General features: G+C 39.1%; 2 protein-coding genes across 2 annotated transcripts; both read left to right on the top strand.

The window, feature by feature from the left end:
* The first annotated feature begins 3,123 nt into the window (after positions 1 to 3,123).
* Positions 3,124 to 3,963, top strand: LOC138896206 (uncharacterized). The gene is made up of 2 exons (XM_070180993.1): positions 3,124 to 3,659; positions 3,792 to 3,963. Exons 1-2 carry the CDS (start codon positions 3,124 to 3,126, stop codon positions 3,961 to 3,963), a joined length of 708 nt encoding a protein of 235 aa, XP_070037094.1.
* Positions 3,964 to 12,374: 8,411 nt separating this feature from the next.
* On the top strand, positions 12,375 to 13,583 carry LOC104114094 (uncharacterized). Its single transcript, XM_009624459.1, has 3 exons — positions 12,375 to 12,439; positions 12,534 to 13,203; positions 13,308 to 13,583. Exons 1-3 carry the CDS (start codon positions 12,375 to 12,377, stop codon positions 13,581 to 13,583), a joined length of 1,011 nt encoding a protein of 336 aa, XP_009622754.1.
* Positions 13,584 to 18,182: the final 4,599 nt, after the last annotated feature.

The raw sequence follows: 18,182 nt of genomic DNA, 5'->3' as shown, positions 1-18,182 counted from the left end.
GAAGGGTGCTCCATTCATGTGGACAGAGGAATGTGAGGAGAGCTTTCAGAAGCTCAAGACAACTTTGACTATAGCCCCAGTATTGGTATTGCCTACAGGTTCGAGGTCTTATACTATATATTGTGATGCATCGCGGATCGGTCTCGGTGCGGTGTTGTTGCAGGACGGTAGGGTGATTGCCTACGCGTCCAGACAACTGAAAGTTCATGAAAAGAACTATCCTGTCCACGACCTTGATTTAGCAGCTATTTTTCATGCCTTGAAGATTTGGCGGCACGATTTGTACGGTGTCCCTTATGAGATTTACACCAATCATTGGAGTTTGCAATATCTGTTCAAGCAGAAGGATCTTAATTTGCGTCAGAGGAAGTGGTTAGAGCTGCTTAAATACTATGATATCACCATTTTGTACTACCCTGGGAAGGCCAATGTGGTGGCCGATGCTTTGAGTCGCCGGGCAGAGAGTTTGGGGAGCTTAGCATATCTACCAGTAGTAGAGAGGCCCATGGCGTTGGATGTTCAGGCCTTAGCCAACCAGTTTGTGAGATTAGATATTTCTGAGCCGAGTCGAGTATTGGCTTATGTGGTCTCTCGATCTTTTCTTTATAATCGTATTAGGGAGCGTCAATATGATGACCCCCATATGCTTGTCCTTAAGGACACGGTCCAACATGTTGATTCTAAGGAGGTCACTATTGGGGATGATGGTGAATTGAGGATGCAAAGCAGGTTATGTGTGCCCAATGTAGATGGTTTGCATGAGTTGATTCTCCAGGAGGCTCACAGTTCGCGGTACTCCATTCATCCGGGTGCCGCGAAGATGTATCAGGACTTAAGGCAGCATTACTGGTGGAGGAGGATGAAGAAGGGCATAGTGGAGTTTGTGGCTCGGTGTCTAAATTTCCAGCAGGTTAAGTATGGGCATCAGCGGCCAGGTGGGTTGCTTCAGAAGTTAGAGATTCCGGAGTGGAAATGGGAGCGGATCTGTTACATCTCGCATTTTTGGATGTTAAAGTTTCGTCTTCAGATAATCGACGTAGACTCGGGGATGAGATTATCTTGAGATTATAAGCATTTATGCTATTTATAATAGGCGATAAGTAAAATGCCGTGAAGGTTAAAGGGTAAACGAATCAAAGAAAATGAGTTTCGTTGAAGATTGTCGATTTGGGAAAAAATACGGTCCGAGATATATGGACTAGTGCCATACAAGGTACTACATGACGATGATAGTAAGGTGTATAAAGTGTGTTAAAAACGAGTAGTATTTTAAGTAATTTGAGATAATTCCTAATTATATGGATAATTAGGTAATTATTGATTAATAGAGGATTAACAAATTGATTAAGGAATTAAGTGAATAATTATGGGATAAGAATTAACTCCCCAACGTGGCAGCCACATGGAATCCATTAAGCGACTCTTGAATCACCTTGCAAGGTGGCAACACTTCAAGAGATGAGCACCTTATCTCTTTGGGATAAAGAATGTTGTCAAAAGACTTCTTTAATTCACAAAAATGAAGACATTTACATCCCCAAAGTGACAGATAGCTTCAGCCAGAAAAGTTATACAATATTGTGAACAAATTCATTAAGATAGATGGATTAAAAATTCAGCAAGGTAAAGATCTTAAGCAAAAATTTCATACAAAATTATACTGCGTAATAGCAACAGGATTTTGCGATTCTAAGAGAGTATGGTGCAATCTTTCCCAAGAATATCATACTGATTTTCCCTACTCCATGTATGTTAAAGTTAAGCCCTTCCTTCATTTTGGCATGATCTCGTAACTACATGTGTTTGATAACGAGGAATAAAGAGAAGTTCATACTCCCGAATTTATATACATTATCCTAGTCACATAAGTTACAGTATTCTCCCTTATCGGGACTTTATATTTAATTGAGTATTGTCTTCTTCCAGTCAAGAGAGCAGAGGGTCTATATATATACAGTATAATAGTATTTCACCACCATCGAGCTATAATCGGTAGGCAAGCGCCTATTGGGTAACCTCTGCTCAGATGGTAAGTTATATACCAAGCCTACTATGGCCGAGCGCCTATGAGCGAGCCCAGCATGGCCGAGATACAGAGCCTAGTATGGCCGAGTACCTATGAGTGAGCCTACTACGGCGAAGCAGTTACACGTTCCGAGCCTCAGAGGGCCGGGCATCTATTCTATTTACTATATTAAGAGAGTTGAGTCGGTATCAGCAGGTAAGTATATCTCCAGATCATCTTTGACTCCCAGTTACTTTCAGTTATTATATTATCAGTTCAGTTTCAGCTTTCAGTTATTTTATTGCCTTGCATACTCGATACGTTATTTTTTATTGACGTCCCTTTTTCTAGGGACGCTGCATTTCATGCGTGCAAGTTCAGACATACAGACGGGTAGACCTCCTCAGTAGGTGTTGCACGAGTTCAGCTTTATCAATAAGCTCCACGTCCTTCGGAGTTGCCGGGTCTAGAGTTTTATGTACATCTTGTGTGTGTGTGTGTGTGTATGTGTGTGTGTGTGTGTGTGTGTGTGTGTGTGTGTATATATATATATAGGTTATGGGTAGGCCGAGGCCCTATTCCGATCACAGTACATCCATCAGTAGAAGCTTGTAGACACATCCTGTCAGTTAGTGCAGTATGTTGCGCTTGTAGGTCTTGTATGTATATTTTGTTGATTTGTCAGCTATCGTAGTTATGTCGGCCTTGTCGGCCCAGATTTATATTGATGTTTAGTCAGCGTTAGCTTCCGTTCAGTTTTATATTTTTCTTTGTAATTTGTCTTGCAATGTGGCCACGGCCAAAGTATGACATTATATGTTCAGAGTCCCTTAGTTGCAAGTTGGTATGCAAGGATAGGTGAGGCACCGGGTGCCGATCTCCCCCCCCCCAGGTTCGGGGCATGACAAAAGTGGTATCAGAGCAATTATGTCCTAGGGAGTCTGCAAGCCGTGTCTAGTAGGGTCTTGTTTATAGATGTATTGTGCACCACATTATATAAGCAGGGGACTACATGGCATTTAGGAATTGGCTATCCTTCTTTCAAATCTAAATCGTGCTGTAGAACTGAGTTATAGGAAATTTGAGTTAAACTTATGTTTTGGCATCTGTATGCACAGATGAAAGTGACTAGGAAGACTACGGCTAGCCAGAGGAGAGATACAACAGTAGGTGAGGGGACTAGCAGGGTACCCCCAGTAGATGGGGCCCAATCTGAGGCCCAAGGAGAGACCCCTACTCAGCCATTACCGGCTCCTCCACCACCTGAGGAGATTCCTAGGGAGACCTCACATCCAGTTCCCCATTTGCTTCCATCAGATCAGGACTTGAGGAGTTCGGTGCATTTATTGACACAGTTGGTAGCTACCCAGCAACAGGCTAGGGCACCCGCTAGTGTAGGATCTTCTGAGGGGTGTGGAAGTTCAAGGGTGCAAGATTTTATTGCTTTGAGTCCCCCAGAGTTTACGAGGACATATCAGAGGGAGGACCAGCAGGATTTCATAGATCAGCTTTACAGGATCTTTTGGGTTATGCATGCCACGGAGAAAGAGGCAGTTGAGCTAGCAGCTTTTCGACTCCGAGATTTATCCATCCTTTGGTACGAGGGATGGGAGAGGTCCAGGGGACGTGATGCACCTCTAGCTATTAGGGAGAAGTTTTTGGATGCCTTCCTTGACCAATACTTACCGCGGGAGATACAACAGGCTCGAGTCGATCAGTTTCTAGCCCTCAAGCAGGGCAATATAAGTGTTCGAGAGTATAGTCTCCGTTTTGACTCATTGGCCAGATATGCACCATCCATAGTTGCTACTATGCAAGACAAGATTCATAGGTTTATAGCAGGGTTGGCCCCAGAGTTGACCAAGGCATGTGCCACCACTGCATTGCAGGATAGTATGGATATCTCCCGGATTCAGGCATTCGCCCAGAATATAGAAAAGGGTAGGCGTCGCCAGTAGGGTACATAGAGGACTGAGTCAGGACAACGTAAGAGGATAAGATTTGCCAGGTCTCAGGAGCAGTCTCAAGGTAGTTATAGGCCCCAGTACTTCGAACAGCCACCTAGGCCTTCGCCACCTCAGTTACAAGGTTACCGGTATGACCCTATACTCAATCAGGACCAGTGAGAGCTCACGGGCATCGGGTTTCCAGCGACAACAAGGTTCAGAACCATCATAGTAAGGGGTTGGGGGAGGATAAGAAATATAGCACAACTATGAAAGTGACCATCTTGACTACCACACACATCACACACTTTCCACAAATAAGATTGAGTTGGTGCACATAACTTGCTCTCAGGAACATTTTGAAAATTTTGCCACGGGTAGTTTCCTTCACAATATGTATACAGATCAGAAGTAAAATTACCAACACCTAAACTCCTATAATTCCAATATATCATATTTCTCAAATTAACAAGTAAAATAAAATAAAATTAAAAAAAAGTTCAAACTTGAAACATAACAATATATACAGCTACAACTACATCGTTAGTTTCCCGACAATAGTGCCAAAATTTGATCACGCCCAACTCTAGTCCTAAAAAGGATAAACGGTCGCTGCAAATATAAGTCAATCTAGGAGTCCGGAGTCGAATCTCCCAGAGAACTAAGGTTTCACTGTAACTATTAAGTATCACTAAGAAGACAAGCTCAAACAATTTCTAAGTTATAAATATCAAGATTCTTATGTCTAACTAATTAACTAACAAATTAAAAAAGTAAATTAACAACTAGAGATACTAAGGGTTGGAGGCAAGAATAACTAAGGAGGCCTAGAGTTATGATTTCACCAATTGCGGAATCCTTCCCGCTATATCTCCTATTATTTCGCCTAAGTATTCTCTACTGATCGTGAGCACTTCAAGTGTCGTAATTCTCTTTCGGGTAACTATCACAATTTACTAGACATATTCTCTCGAACTACGCTAGTTGACACTAGTTCACCGTTCACTAAGATCACACTAAGGTTTTGTTATTTTTAATTCTACCTTTAAACCCTCCGTATTGATTTCTCACATACGTTAGGAGTGATCTTGTTCAACAACTACCTAAATGTATACTCTTTTTTAAGCAATACAAAATAAATAGGCACATTCAATTGAGGGTTCTTCAATCAACAGCAATAAACACGTAGTTGAACAAGTAGAGAAATTAAACGACTCAATTATATTAAAAAAATACAATAAGAATTTATCCTACAAAAGGTTCCATAAAAACCCTAGATAACAAATTAGTTATTCATAATAGTATGCAAAACTAAAATACTAGAATTAGTAACCAATAATGAAATAGGAAGAAGAAAGTGAAAAACTCGTAGAAGAATTCTCCGCCTTGCTCTTGGCGTGTTCTTGCCTCCTTAGGTCAAATCTCCCCTTCAAAAGTGAGTGTAAGGTCTATTTATATGTGATAGGTTTTGCATGGGGCAAAATAATACAAGCCCCTTCATTGGATCGTTCATTCGTTGCACGGGCTTCATCGAACATGGACTCCGTAAACGAAGGTGACCGAGAAATCTCTATAACACTGGGCGGGGCGGAGCCGGCTTCTTGATAAGTCTCGGCCCTCGCTTTTACACCAGCCTCCTGAACCTGAGGGGGATTAGCCTACGTTGTTTCCCCCTTGGTTTCCACTCGCTCCTCGGAGACAGATGACTCACATGCCACAAAACGATCGCCCTCCTCGGGCTCGTCCATGAGCCAGTAAAGCGAGTCTGAGTCAGCAATTCGAGAGCTGAAACTTTCCTTTGGCTTACAAGCCAACCTTCTCCTTGGTTTATTCTTCTCCAAGTTCGGGGAACTCGGAGCCCTCCTTCTTTTCTTCTCTCTTGCTGTGGCCCCGGGCTGCCCCGAAGCAGAAGGATCAGCAGGCAGGTCTTCGCCCCCTACTAAGGGCTTGAGCACAATGGTCTTAGGCAAGCCTGGAAAAAGAGAAGAGGAGGAGTGAGAACATAGTGCTGAAAAAAAAAGCCTACTGCTACTTATTCGGGAAGAGAAACCTTACTGTGGGAAAGGGCCTCCCAGCGGCCCTTCGAGAGCTCGCGCCACGAGCGCTCACCATAAAGCATCTACGAATAAATGCCCTCGATCCACTCCTTGAGCCGAGGAATGGCATTTGGAACTCGAGCAAGGGCTGCACCATACCAAATACCGATGAGGGAAAGGGAGGTAAAACGTGAAATCGACATCTAAAATAAAAGGACACTTACGTGCTACATTCTACTTCTCGGGGAATGGCTCAAATTTGGTAGGTATCAGGTTGGCGGTCCTCACCCGAACAAAGCGTCCCTGCCAACCCCGATCCCCGTCCTCGTCGATGCTTGAAAATGGGGCTTTGCTAGCTCGTCGTACGAGCTTTATTAGCCCCCCTCCCCCGAATGATTCAGGGACTGTACAGGCAGAGTAGATGATCGATGGTGAACAAGCACGAGTCGATTTTATTCACGAAAACTCGGAGGAGGATTACGATCGTCCACAACGATCGATGGATCTAACCAAAGCACACTTCATACCTCCTAAAGAAATTCAGAACAACCGGATCTATCGGGCCCAGTGTGAAGGGGTAAGTGTAAACCCTCAGATACCCCTCCATATGGGTATAATGTCATCATTGGGCCTGGGGATTACTATGGTCTAATATGCCCGACCACAGTCCTTGCGAACCGAAGGGAAAACGGCCTCGATGTTGGAGCAAATATACCGAGATACCACCTCGCATCGGCCTTGCACCGATAAATGTTTTTCGACCTTAAAGTCATCAACGACCGAACACTCCCCCCTCCCCGAGGACGAACATTTTCAAGGGAGGTCCGGCTGCCTGTTCATCGGTAGCCGTGGCCGGAGCGGACCTCTCAAGATCAACCACATCGGGAGCGTTCTCCTCAGCTTCGGCGGCCGGCCTTGAAAAGGAAGTAACAACTTTTTGGGGAACAGTCTTAGAAGTCTTAGCCATTGTTAATTAAGTTAGAATAAGAGAAAAGGAAGATTAGGAGATGAAGAACAAAAGCTTGCTAAGAAAATTAAACGTACTGGTTCGGGTAAAAGATAAACGAAAACTTGCAATTTGCTAAAATGTCTTGAAGAATGGAGGTAAAAATGTTAATGTAGGAAGAGAGGAAGTGATATCCTGAAGGTACGAGGGTATAAGCTTGGTCAAAAGTAAAAAATGAACGAAAAAAGGGAATATTTATAGGGGCTTCGTGTCGTTTCGTTTCCAAGGACTTTAATGCCAATTGTTGACACGCATTTGAAGCCATTATGACAAATCTGATGGGATGTTTCGAATCTTTTGTCGTTTCTGCTACGACGTGTTGGGGAAGGAATCGAGGTGCTCATGTCATTTTCGTAAAAGTACTCTTCGAGAAATAAGGGGACTATCTGTATACGGATAAAATCGAGCCCATGAGATGTCTCGTCTTCCGATGAAGCAAACGGAGCAAGAGGTATGACGGCAGGGAACCAGAATCGAGACAAGGAGCCCCTCGAGCCGGGGTCCGAGCAAAGCGCCCGACCTCGAGAAGTATCAGGTCCATAACCCCTAGTTCGGTTCGAATCCCAAAGGCCTCGGAAGACACTACCAGGTAACTGAGCACGACCAACAAAAAGTTGTGATATCCGTGACCAGCCGGATATCACGGCGTGGATCTCGGCACGTATCGGCACAGAACCAGTGATTGGTTAAACGGAAGATTTTTACCTTTCATAGAGTTGTACTTAAGATAAAACTCCCCTACTATATAAATAGGGATCTGATTATTTATTGGGGACACTGTAACATGCATATCAAGGCAATATATTATTATTATCTCTGTTATTCAAAGTTCTCGTTCTTGTTCATCAGTGCTTGGTCATTGTGAGTCATGGATCGAGGGCGGATATTTCACTAAGGTTGTTGTTAAGTCCAGTATCACCCTTCTCAAGTGGTTTGATAATTTATTACCCCCTTTATCCGTTTCTTACGCAATTTATCGTTTATATCAAATTAATCCACGTATCCTTAAAATCACAAATAAATTTAATTGTTATCCGTTTTCAAGGGTAAACATCCATTTTGGAGAATTTGTGTAACTCTCTTATTGATGTAGCTGCACTTTAGTCACATAAAATTTTTACTCTTCACATTAAAGAGGTTTTTCTACGTAAATTTTGGTATCTCTTGCAATTATTTATTTTTGCATTGTCATATTTAGCTTGTTCGGTTGATATACTTGCTGCCCGGATATCGTTGTGTTTGAATTTACTGTCTTCTCTTGGTTCAAATAGATTGAGAAGTTTAGACTTGGGCATTTATTCTGCTGCTAAATTGTTGTGCATTTGTTAGTGCTTGTTTTTTCCCTAATAATATATGTGATAGTGGAGATAATAGTTACCAAGTGGAATAATTGAGGTGTGCACAAAATTGAACTTAATGCCTTAAAATACTTTTGGTTAAAACAAACATTTCGTAACCCTATTCTAAATCTGCAAGTCTGCGTTCAAATCTACTTGAATTTGAGTATTCAATTTCTTTTACAGAATGAGCAAATCATAATAAATGGTCTTCCGTATCAACAGACAACCTCAGTAAATAATCAAAAGGTAAAATAAAGGAACTTATTTGGTTAATTGTAAGGTCCCACGGACTAAAACATTATACGCAGTAATAATAATAATAATAATAATAATAATAATAATAATAATAATAATAATAATAATAATAATAATAATAATAATAATAATAATAATAATAATAATACTCTAACTAATAATACTTCCTCCGGTCCATAATAAGTGACTATTTTGTATTTGGCACACCCCTTAATAAAATACAAACTCCTAGAAAATAAATAAGTATTGACTAAATTACCCTTAATTAAATTTTGTATATTGTTAACTTGACTCATTGGGATATGTAAATAGGGACAAATTTGAAAAAATATAGTTAATTTATTTTTTATTAAGTGAAAATGACACTTATTTTGACCAACATAAAAAGGTTAAAAATTCATTTATTATGGACCGGAGAGAATAATTAATTAGGGTCTCCCAGTGGAAAGAGAACCCACATATTTATGATAGCAAGGAAACTGAGGACAGTGATTTTCTTAGAGAAGGTGTAGTTCCTAAAAAAGGGGATTTTCTACATCGTTGAGTGATCTTTAAAAAGGAAGTCGACCTTCACATAGTTTTTCCTTTCCGTGTTGATGCTGGTCCATAATGTTGTACATTATATTTTTGTTTTGGCAGAATGCATCGACAGCCTCTTAAAGTTGTCCACTCTTTTCACTTTAACACTCCATCTTAAATATGTTTCATTTGAGCACTTTAACCAAGTATTTACTGTGTCATTTAGACACAAAAGGCTGACATGGCAAGGCAAGTGTTTCTCACATTTTTCAAGCGAAAAAAAAATACTCACCCTTTTTCTCTATTTTTCTTTTTTCTTTTCTTGTTCTTTTCTTTTCTTATCTTCCTCTCTTACCTCACCCTTCTTCGTTGGGAAGTATGGAATAACCAACAAATTTTTCCGGCAATTGGTTTCTTCAAATATTTTAATCTCTTCTCTCTCTCTCTCTCTCTCTCTCTCTCTTTCTATATATATATATATATATCACACACACAAATCACACTCAAAACATGCAAACAAAATAAGCCCAATTCTGTAAAGGAAAGGATTAGAAAAATGTCAAACCCAGGTGTTCCACCATCATCACCAATAGCCTGCCTTTCAACGCTCTTTTCAGGAATGAAGAAACTCAAACCTAATATGTTTTCTTCTTCCAAGTTGGCCAAATCCATCACTAAAAAATAACACAAAAGTGGCTTAAAAGATGATAGAAAATGGCTGGAAATGGCAGAAGTATTTTTTTAGGGATTCACTCGAAAATATTTAAAGAAAATGAGTTCAGATCTAAAAGAAGAAAGAGTGAGATGGTGTGAGAAAGAGGAAGAATGGTACTGCATCTATGGCTTAAAATGTCAGAAGAAATGAGTGTGGAAGATAATAATGTGAAGCAGAACAAACATGGCCGGAAAATTGATTTTGCTGGTGAGGAGGGGCCGTTGGTGATTATGATGATGGGTGGGGTAGTTTTTCTCTTTTTTTATTTATTTTTTTCAATTCTTTTACCTTTGTTTAAGTTAAATCCACTTGTCCTCGTCTTATTCATCACTCTACATGTGAGGTACACGCACCTTTTGTATTTGGTTGCCTTCAGCTTTTTGTGTCTAAATGACACAATAAATGCTTGGTTAAAGTGCTCAAATGAAATATACTTAAGATGAAGTGTTTAAGTTAAAAGTGTGGACAACTTTAAGGGGTTGTCGATCTATTCTGCCTTTTATTTTTTAGTGTCCATCTACAAAAAGATACTTTCTCTAAAAAAGTAAAATAGTTTGACTAATGACGGAAAGTTCTTCTGAACTTTGCGAGCGAGCGAGCTCCATAAGAGGGTCATTGCTAAAAAGGAGAAAAGGTTATACAGTATAAGTTATCATTCAATTGATTTAGGGTGATATTAGAGAATTATCTCTCCCAGTCCAAAATAAGTGTAGTTTTAGCTGTCTAGTTTTCCTTTAACTCAAACCAAACTCATGTCGTGGTGCCCTTTTGAGCAGTTGTCTCAAAACTTTTCCTTTACCATGTAAGACATTTCCTTGAAAGAAAAATTCCTACACGTTAATGAAAGCACAACCGGCTTAACAAATATAACTATAAATAGCAAGTGTTCCTCCAAACTTTTCTCCTCAAAACTTTATGTAGCTTACTGTTATAGTCTCCACATTAACTCATACGGGGAGTTAACGTTCTCCCAAGAAAGGGCTTGGGCTTCCATTTTGTTTTCTTACTATTCTCTTCTTCTTGATTTTTTTTTTAAAGTTACTCACGTTTTTTTTTGGTTGCAGAAGCTACATGGAGCTGTCAGCTTTGTGCGTCTGTGGAAAACAATTCAGATCTCATTTTAGGAGACCCCAAATTGTAAGCCGTTTGATTCTACTGAAACTAGACTCACGGGACCGCAACATATCATAAATTCATAGCCAAAGTCATTCTGGATTGGATGGAATTAAGCTCTTAAGTTGATCTACACGTCTGGCTCGTTCAGCTTACAGCTTTGCGCACTCTCACAGTAAAATTCATATCTCAAGATAAGAGTGTCCAGATCATGAGCTATTTGCAGCATTCGAAAGAAGACTCTGAGATCTACAACATGCATAAAACTCGAAGCTCTACCCTTGTTGATACGGTTGCAGCAAATTTTTGAATCAAGCGTTGAAATCAGGAGGATTGTTCGAGCATCATACTTCATTTATTTTTTTATTTTTTTGCAGCTTTGGCGATGAGCATGTTAAGTTTAGAATTTTAATAATGATCAATAATCTAAAAGAAGTCGTGACTAATGACATCTCATTGTGTGCAGATTTGGTAAAAACGATGTTGATAAAAGGAAAGAATACCCTATTCAACGGCTATGTATTTTGAACTCTCATTTACATGGAAAATGAATCAATCAGTCAAAGAACAAAGAAGGAAAGTCAATCAGTCAACATTGTTAAAGATTCTCAAGCGTGCAAGAATGAGAAGAGAGCTAATCACGGCTAGAGATCGAATCCAGAAGAATCTGCAGAAGCTCAAATCAAGAAGAAATGGAGGAAGCAATTCGTCAAGATTAAGAATGAATCTAGCTACTATTTCAAGCAAGATTCATCAGGCAACCTTTGGGTCTTTCTCTTAGATGTATATGCCTCACAAGGAAAGGACTCATAAAATTGTTGTCATACAATCCCAGAAGATAAGGAAACAGAAGACTCATCAAGCTATAAACAAAAGAAGTAGAAGAACATCAAAAGGCATGCAACTACATCATCTGTTTCTAAGCCTTTGTAGTTCTTAGTACAAACATTGTATTCCTGAGTCTACAAGTATCACAAAAGATAGGAAGAGTTAAAACACAAAATGAGAGTCGTGTCAACATTGGAAAGAATCATTGTTATTGTATGTCATTGGTGGTAAAGGTACTAAAACCATCCTTGCTGTAAACATTTATTAAAGATCTAAGAGAACCCTTATGACTCAAGGGAATTGGATGTAGGTACCACACCGGTATTGAACCAGTATAAAAATTATTGTGTCTTCTTTACCTTTCTATTTCCTTAGTTTATCTCCACTGCAATCAATCACTACGCAAAATCCAGTCGACTAAATTCATAATTAGTCAACTAAGATTTTTAAATAGATTACAATTCACCCCTCCCCTTATACTTTCAATTGGTATCAGAGCTGGACTCACGAATATTGCTTAACTGCAAGTGAGAAAAAGATCATAGCATCAAATACAGTTGTTGGAGCATTATTTCAAGAAGGAACCTCTCAAGTACGACCCACGTACTTCAATGGCCAGCACTTCTCTCACTAGAAAGTTGACATGGAAACCTACACCATGGCATATGACATTAAGGTTTGCCGTGTGATCAAAACATAAATAGCAGAACAAGTAAATCAAACTTTAGAAAAGGAAAGATAAACAATGATAATGATAAAAATAATGGAAGATGCTACGAGTGTGGAAAACATGGACACATTCAAGCCGAATGCCCTAAACTGGAAAAGAAACTAAGCAGGAACTTTCAAAAGAAGAAGTCTTTTGGAGCTCAGAGTGATGAAGAAGAATCTGATCATGAGGAAATTGCCAACATGTGTTTCATAGCTATGAAAGAAGATAACGATGAGGACTTAGGTGAACTTGGTCCCATGGAAGATGAAGGAACAAGTGAGATACATCTTCCTACATGTCCTAACTGTCAAGAACTCCAAGAATTTATTGATATTGCTCTTGCAGACATTGAGAGAGTTCTAAATGAACTCAAAAAAATCAAAAGAGAAAAGAAAGACTGGGCTTTGAAGTTGGAAGTGTGTGAAATTGAGAGAGATATGCTTCAAGATGAAGTTAATGAACTTCAACTTCAACTGAATGGATTGCGAAAATCCACCAATCATAGTTCAGTTAGATCAAATCAGATTGCTCCTCATACATCTCCAACTAGAACTAGAAATCTTTTTGCGTGTACTCATTGTGGCAAAAATGGTCATAACACTAACCAATGCATGATTAAAATCAGAGGAGAAAAAGGCTATGAGAATCCCAATAATCCCTCCTGTTTTTATTGCGGAAAACTCAATCACATCTCTAACCATTGCAGGTTCAAGAACTATAAGAGATGGGTTTGGCGACCCAGCCCCTCTAGTCAAGCTAATACTCAAAGCTCTAACCATTCAGGACCCAAGCAGGCTTGAGTATCTAAAAACAAGTAATCTTTTTTTTGCAGGAACATCGCAAGAAGAATCAAAAAGGGAAATGGTACCTTGATAGCGCGTGTTCCAGACATATGATTTGTGACGAACAACTATTCAAAACAGTCACCAAACTAGATGGAGGAATAATCACCTTTGGAGATAAATCAAAAGGAAATGTAATTAGAGTTGGAAGAGTTCCCCTCAGCTCAACATGTGATGTAGACGAAGTGTACCTGGTTGATGAACTTGGTTACAATCTTCTCAGTATCAGTCGACTATGTGACAATGACTATGAGGTTCATTTCTAAAAACATGGTTGGTTCATTGAAGATGAATCGGGTAAAGTTATTCTCTCTAAAAATAGGGACATGAATGTCTATACCATCAGTAACCTAGATAGTCTTGGTAATCAAATCTGTCTAGCTTCTATGATTGATGATCATTGGGTATGGCATAGAAAACTTGGTCATGCCGGCATGCATACTATTCATAAACTTTCCAGAAATGATCTTGTCATTGGTCTTCCAAAACTAGATTTTTCAAAAGATCAAATTAGTGGTGCATGTCAACTAGGAAAACAAACCATGTCCTCTTTTAAAGTTAAAAACATTGTTTCTACTACAAAGCCTCTTCAACTCCTGCATATGGACAATTTTGGTCCAACTAGAACTGCTAGCATATGTGGTAGAAAATATGCCTTTGTTATAGTAGATGATTTTTCTCGATTTACCTGGGTTATCTTTCTAAGTAATAAATATGAGGCATTAAGGAATTTTGAAGTCTTTTGCAAGAAGGTGCAGCGGGAAAAAGGTTACTACATATCCTCCATAAGAAGTGATCATGGAGGAGAATTTGAAAGCAAAGCATTTGAGAACTTCAGCAATGATCAAGGGATCTCTCACAATTTTTCATCTCCAAGATCACCACAACAAAATGGAGTGGTAGAACATAAAAATAGATCCTTGCAAGATATGGAAAGAACTATGATTGTGGAAAATTCTCTGCCACACCACTTCTGGGCAGAAGCTGTAAGCACAACATATCACATCATCAACAGATGCCTAATTCGACTTATTCTCAAGAAACCTCCATATGAACTATGGAGAGGAAAAAGACCCAACATAAGTTATTTCATCATTTTGGCTGCAAATGTTTCATACACAACAATGGAAAAGACAATCTTGGTAAGTTTGATCCCAAAAGCGATGAAGATATTTTTCTCGGATACTCTCCCTCTAGTAGAGCATATAGGATTTTTAATAAGCGTACTCTTTCTATTGAAGAATCTATACACATTGTTTTTGTGGACACTAACCCTCACTTAAGAAATGAACAACTTCCTGAAGATGAGGAAATTTCCATAGTTCCAAAGTCTATCAATACAGGTGAGAACACTCTTGATGAAGTAACTGATCAGCAAGATCAGTCGACTAACAGTCCTATATAAAATCAGGGATCTTCTACAACTGATCAAACAAATTTTGTTGAAGAGGAGCCAGTATCAGTTGTTCCAAATGAATGGAAAAGTGAGCCTGGATATCCACATAAGTACATCATTGGAGATCCTCAGGAAGGAATGAAAACTAGAAGATCACTAAAGCAAACATCGAATATTGCTCTCATATCCCAATTCGAACCAAAAAAGGTGGATGAGGTACTTGGGGACAAAAGTTGGATAACTGCAATGAAGGAAGAGCTTGATCAATTTGAGAAAAATAAGGTATGGGAACTCATTCCTAAACCACCAAATGCATCCATTGTTGGAAACAAATGAGTGTACAGAAATAAGTTGAATGAATCGGAACAAGTTGTGCGAAATAAAGCTAGACTGGTCGCACATGGTTATTCACAATAAGAGGGAATTGATTACGAGGACACCTTCGCCCCTGTTGCCATGTTAGAATTAATTCGCATTCTATTAGCCTATGCTGCTCACAAATGTTTTAGACTATTTCAGATTGATGTGAAAAGTGTTTTCTTAAATGAGTTCATCTCTGAGGAAGTATTTGTTAAGCAACCTCCAAGATTTGTAAATGAATCATTTCCAAATCTTGTCTACAAATTGTCCAAAGCACAGTACGGTCTAAAGCAAGCCCCTAGAGCTTGATATGAAAGGATGGGCTCATTTTTAGTCGAACATGGGTTTGACAGAGGTAATATTGATACTACTCTTTTTATCAAATGATCATATCTAGGTAATTTAATTGTACAAATCTACGTAGATAATATTATTTTTGGCAGCACTAACTCTGTTTTGTGCAAGGACTTTTCAAATATCATGAAAGGGAAATTTGAAATGAGTATGATGGGGGAACTAACTTTCTTTCTTGGGCTTCAAATTAAGCAAGTACATAAAGGGATTTTCATTAGTCAAACAAAATACATAAAAGAACTCATCAAAAAATTTGGCATGTCCAACGCAAAGGCCATAGGAACACCTATGAGTCCATCAACCACCTTCGATGACGATAAAGATGGTAAGAGTGTTGATGAAACAATGTATCGAGGTATGATTGGCTCCCTACTCTATCTTACTGCTAGTCAACCAGATATTATGTTCAACGTTTGCAAATGTGCAAGATATCTATCATCTCCTAAAGAGTCCCACATGACTGTTGTTAAACGTATTATCTGATATTTGATAGGGACAGTCGACTATGGATTATGGTACGAAAGTTTAGATATCTTTGATCTCAAAGGTTTTTCAAATGCAGATTTTGCAGGAGATAAAATTGACAAGAAAGGAACAAGTGGAACGTGCCAATTACTTGGAAAAATCTCTTATATCCTGGCACAACAAGAAACAAAGTTGTGTAGCACTATCCACTACTGAAGCGGAATATTTGGCAGTAGGCAACTACTATGCACAACTATTATGGATTATGCATCAACTATTAGATTATGATTTACGTCTTAAATGTGTTCCTATTATGTGTGATAATACTAGTGCTATTTGTCTATCAAAAAATTATGTGCATCATTTTATTGTATTAGAATTTGTAAATACTGAAAATCAGTTAGCGGATATTCTTACAAAACCTTTGCTTAAAGAAAGATTTTGTTTCCTTCGTAACAAAATTGGTATTCATACAATTCCCGTATAATTGTGCTTAATATTTTCTATAATTGTCTTAGTTTAATTTTTTCCATATATTTTCTCGTAATTTTCGCCCCAAAAATCTTTAAGTACTTGATTAGTCTGTACAAGCATTAATTGTGAACTGGCGGTGGGCTTGCAAAAGGTAATTTTTCAGTTGCCCTTCACACGTCTCTCAGAGAATCGAGGCGTCCTCTCAAACCCTTTTTAACCCCTTCTCCCTCGATCATATCTCACATTCTATCAAAGAAACTCAATCTATATCTCTTTGTTCTCTCCTACTCATGGCCAAAACCAAACCCTCTCCTTCATCCTCCATACCCAGAAGAAGCCATCACTTCAAGAAAAATAAAGATGATCCTGTTGATGTAGAATCCTCAAAAAGCATAGACCATCTACTGACCGAGGAAGATTCCAGTGATTCTCATGAAGACATTCTTATCTCCCAAAAGAGAGCGGGAAAACATCCAATGGAGTCCATCCCCAAACAATATTCTCAGAAAAGGGGGAAAACTGAAAGTGTAGAGTTCGGCCCTGAAGACAAGATGAACTTCAATGGCCCTGAAGAGAAGGCTAAGTTTGTTGCTTTCAAAGGAAGGTCGATTACTTTTGGCCGCACTGTAAGTTTAAAATCTATGCAAAACTCTCACTGTGATGTCATATCTGTTTTCGAAACTCAAAAACTTGTCTCTCTATTTGCTATTGTTGGTGATACTGTCTATGAAGAGCATGTGCGTATGTTTTGTGCAAATCTGTTTGTGAATGATAAAGATGATCTAGAATCCATGGTTTTAGGAACTTGTATTATCCTTGACTCTTATCAGTTTGAGAAAATATTTGCAACAAAGTTTGTTGGGTACAGTTTCTTTGTACAACACTCCTGGCCAGATAATTTTGAAGTGTCGTTTGAGGAAGCCAAAAGTGTGTCGTCTGACAACCCCCCTGATATTGGTCCAAAAAAATTGAAATTTGAACACCGTGTTCTAGCCCATATTATCGCTACCACTTTGCCATCCCGTACTAGTTCACTTAGTACTCTGCCTCTCAGAGATGTGCTTGTTTTGTATTGTTTGGTAAATAGGAAAGCTATCAACTGGTTTGCATGGGTACGTCAGTACATGCTTGAAAGCATCAGGGATATCTCATATTCTGTGAACAGTTTGCCCTATGGTTTACTAATCTCTCACGTCTTGATAGTTATGAAAGTGGATCTGTCTCTCTATACTCCTAAAACTATCTCCGGCACCTATGACAAGACTGCCTTTGCCATGATGGGATATAACTTGATTGAGGGAAAATGGCTTAAGAAAGACAAAGCACCGGAGTTCATGCCTCATCAGAGCATTGGGGGATCAAATCTGAAGCCAGCAAATCCTCTTCCTCATATCAGCTGCTGCTAATGCACCAAAACATTGCAGGTATCAAGGAATTACTAACCTCTATGCAGGAGCAAGTGGACAAGATCAGAGCAGTAACCAAGGAAACTAGAGCAGACATGGCTAAGCTAAGGATCACTCTCCAAGCCACAAGTAGGCAAGGGATCAGGGGTATGCAGGATGTAAATGAGAAGCTGGCCAAAGTCACCAAAGATATTGATGCTTCTTATGACAGTTTCTGCACTAAAGTGATCAACACCCTGAAGTATTTCCTTGAAAGGAATTAAGTGTCTGAGAGGCTTAGACAATCTTTTTATTTTGTTTTTTGTGGTGGTTGTTAAAACTATTTCTTTTGGTTGTGTCTTGGATGAGCATGCCAGTCGACTATGCTCAGTATAACTGCTTAGCTGTATATAATTTTTGTCTGCTTAACT

This window comes from Nicotiana tomentosiformis, chromosome 7, assembly GCF_000390325.3.
Source record: "Nicotiana tomentosiformis chromosome 7, ASM39032v3, whole genome shotgun sequence".
NCBI lineage: Eukaryota > Viridiplantae > Streptophyta > Magnoliopsida > Solanales > Solanaceae > Nicotiana > Nicotiana tomentosiformis.
The sequence above is the reverse complement of the archived record's forward strand: the minus strand, read 5'-3'. Positions and strand labels throughout refer to the sequence as shown.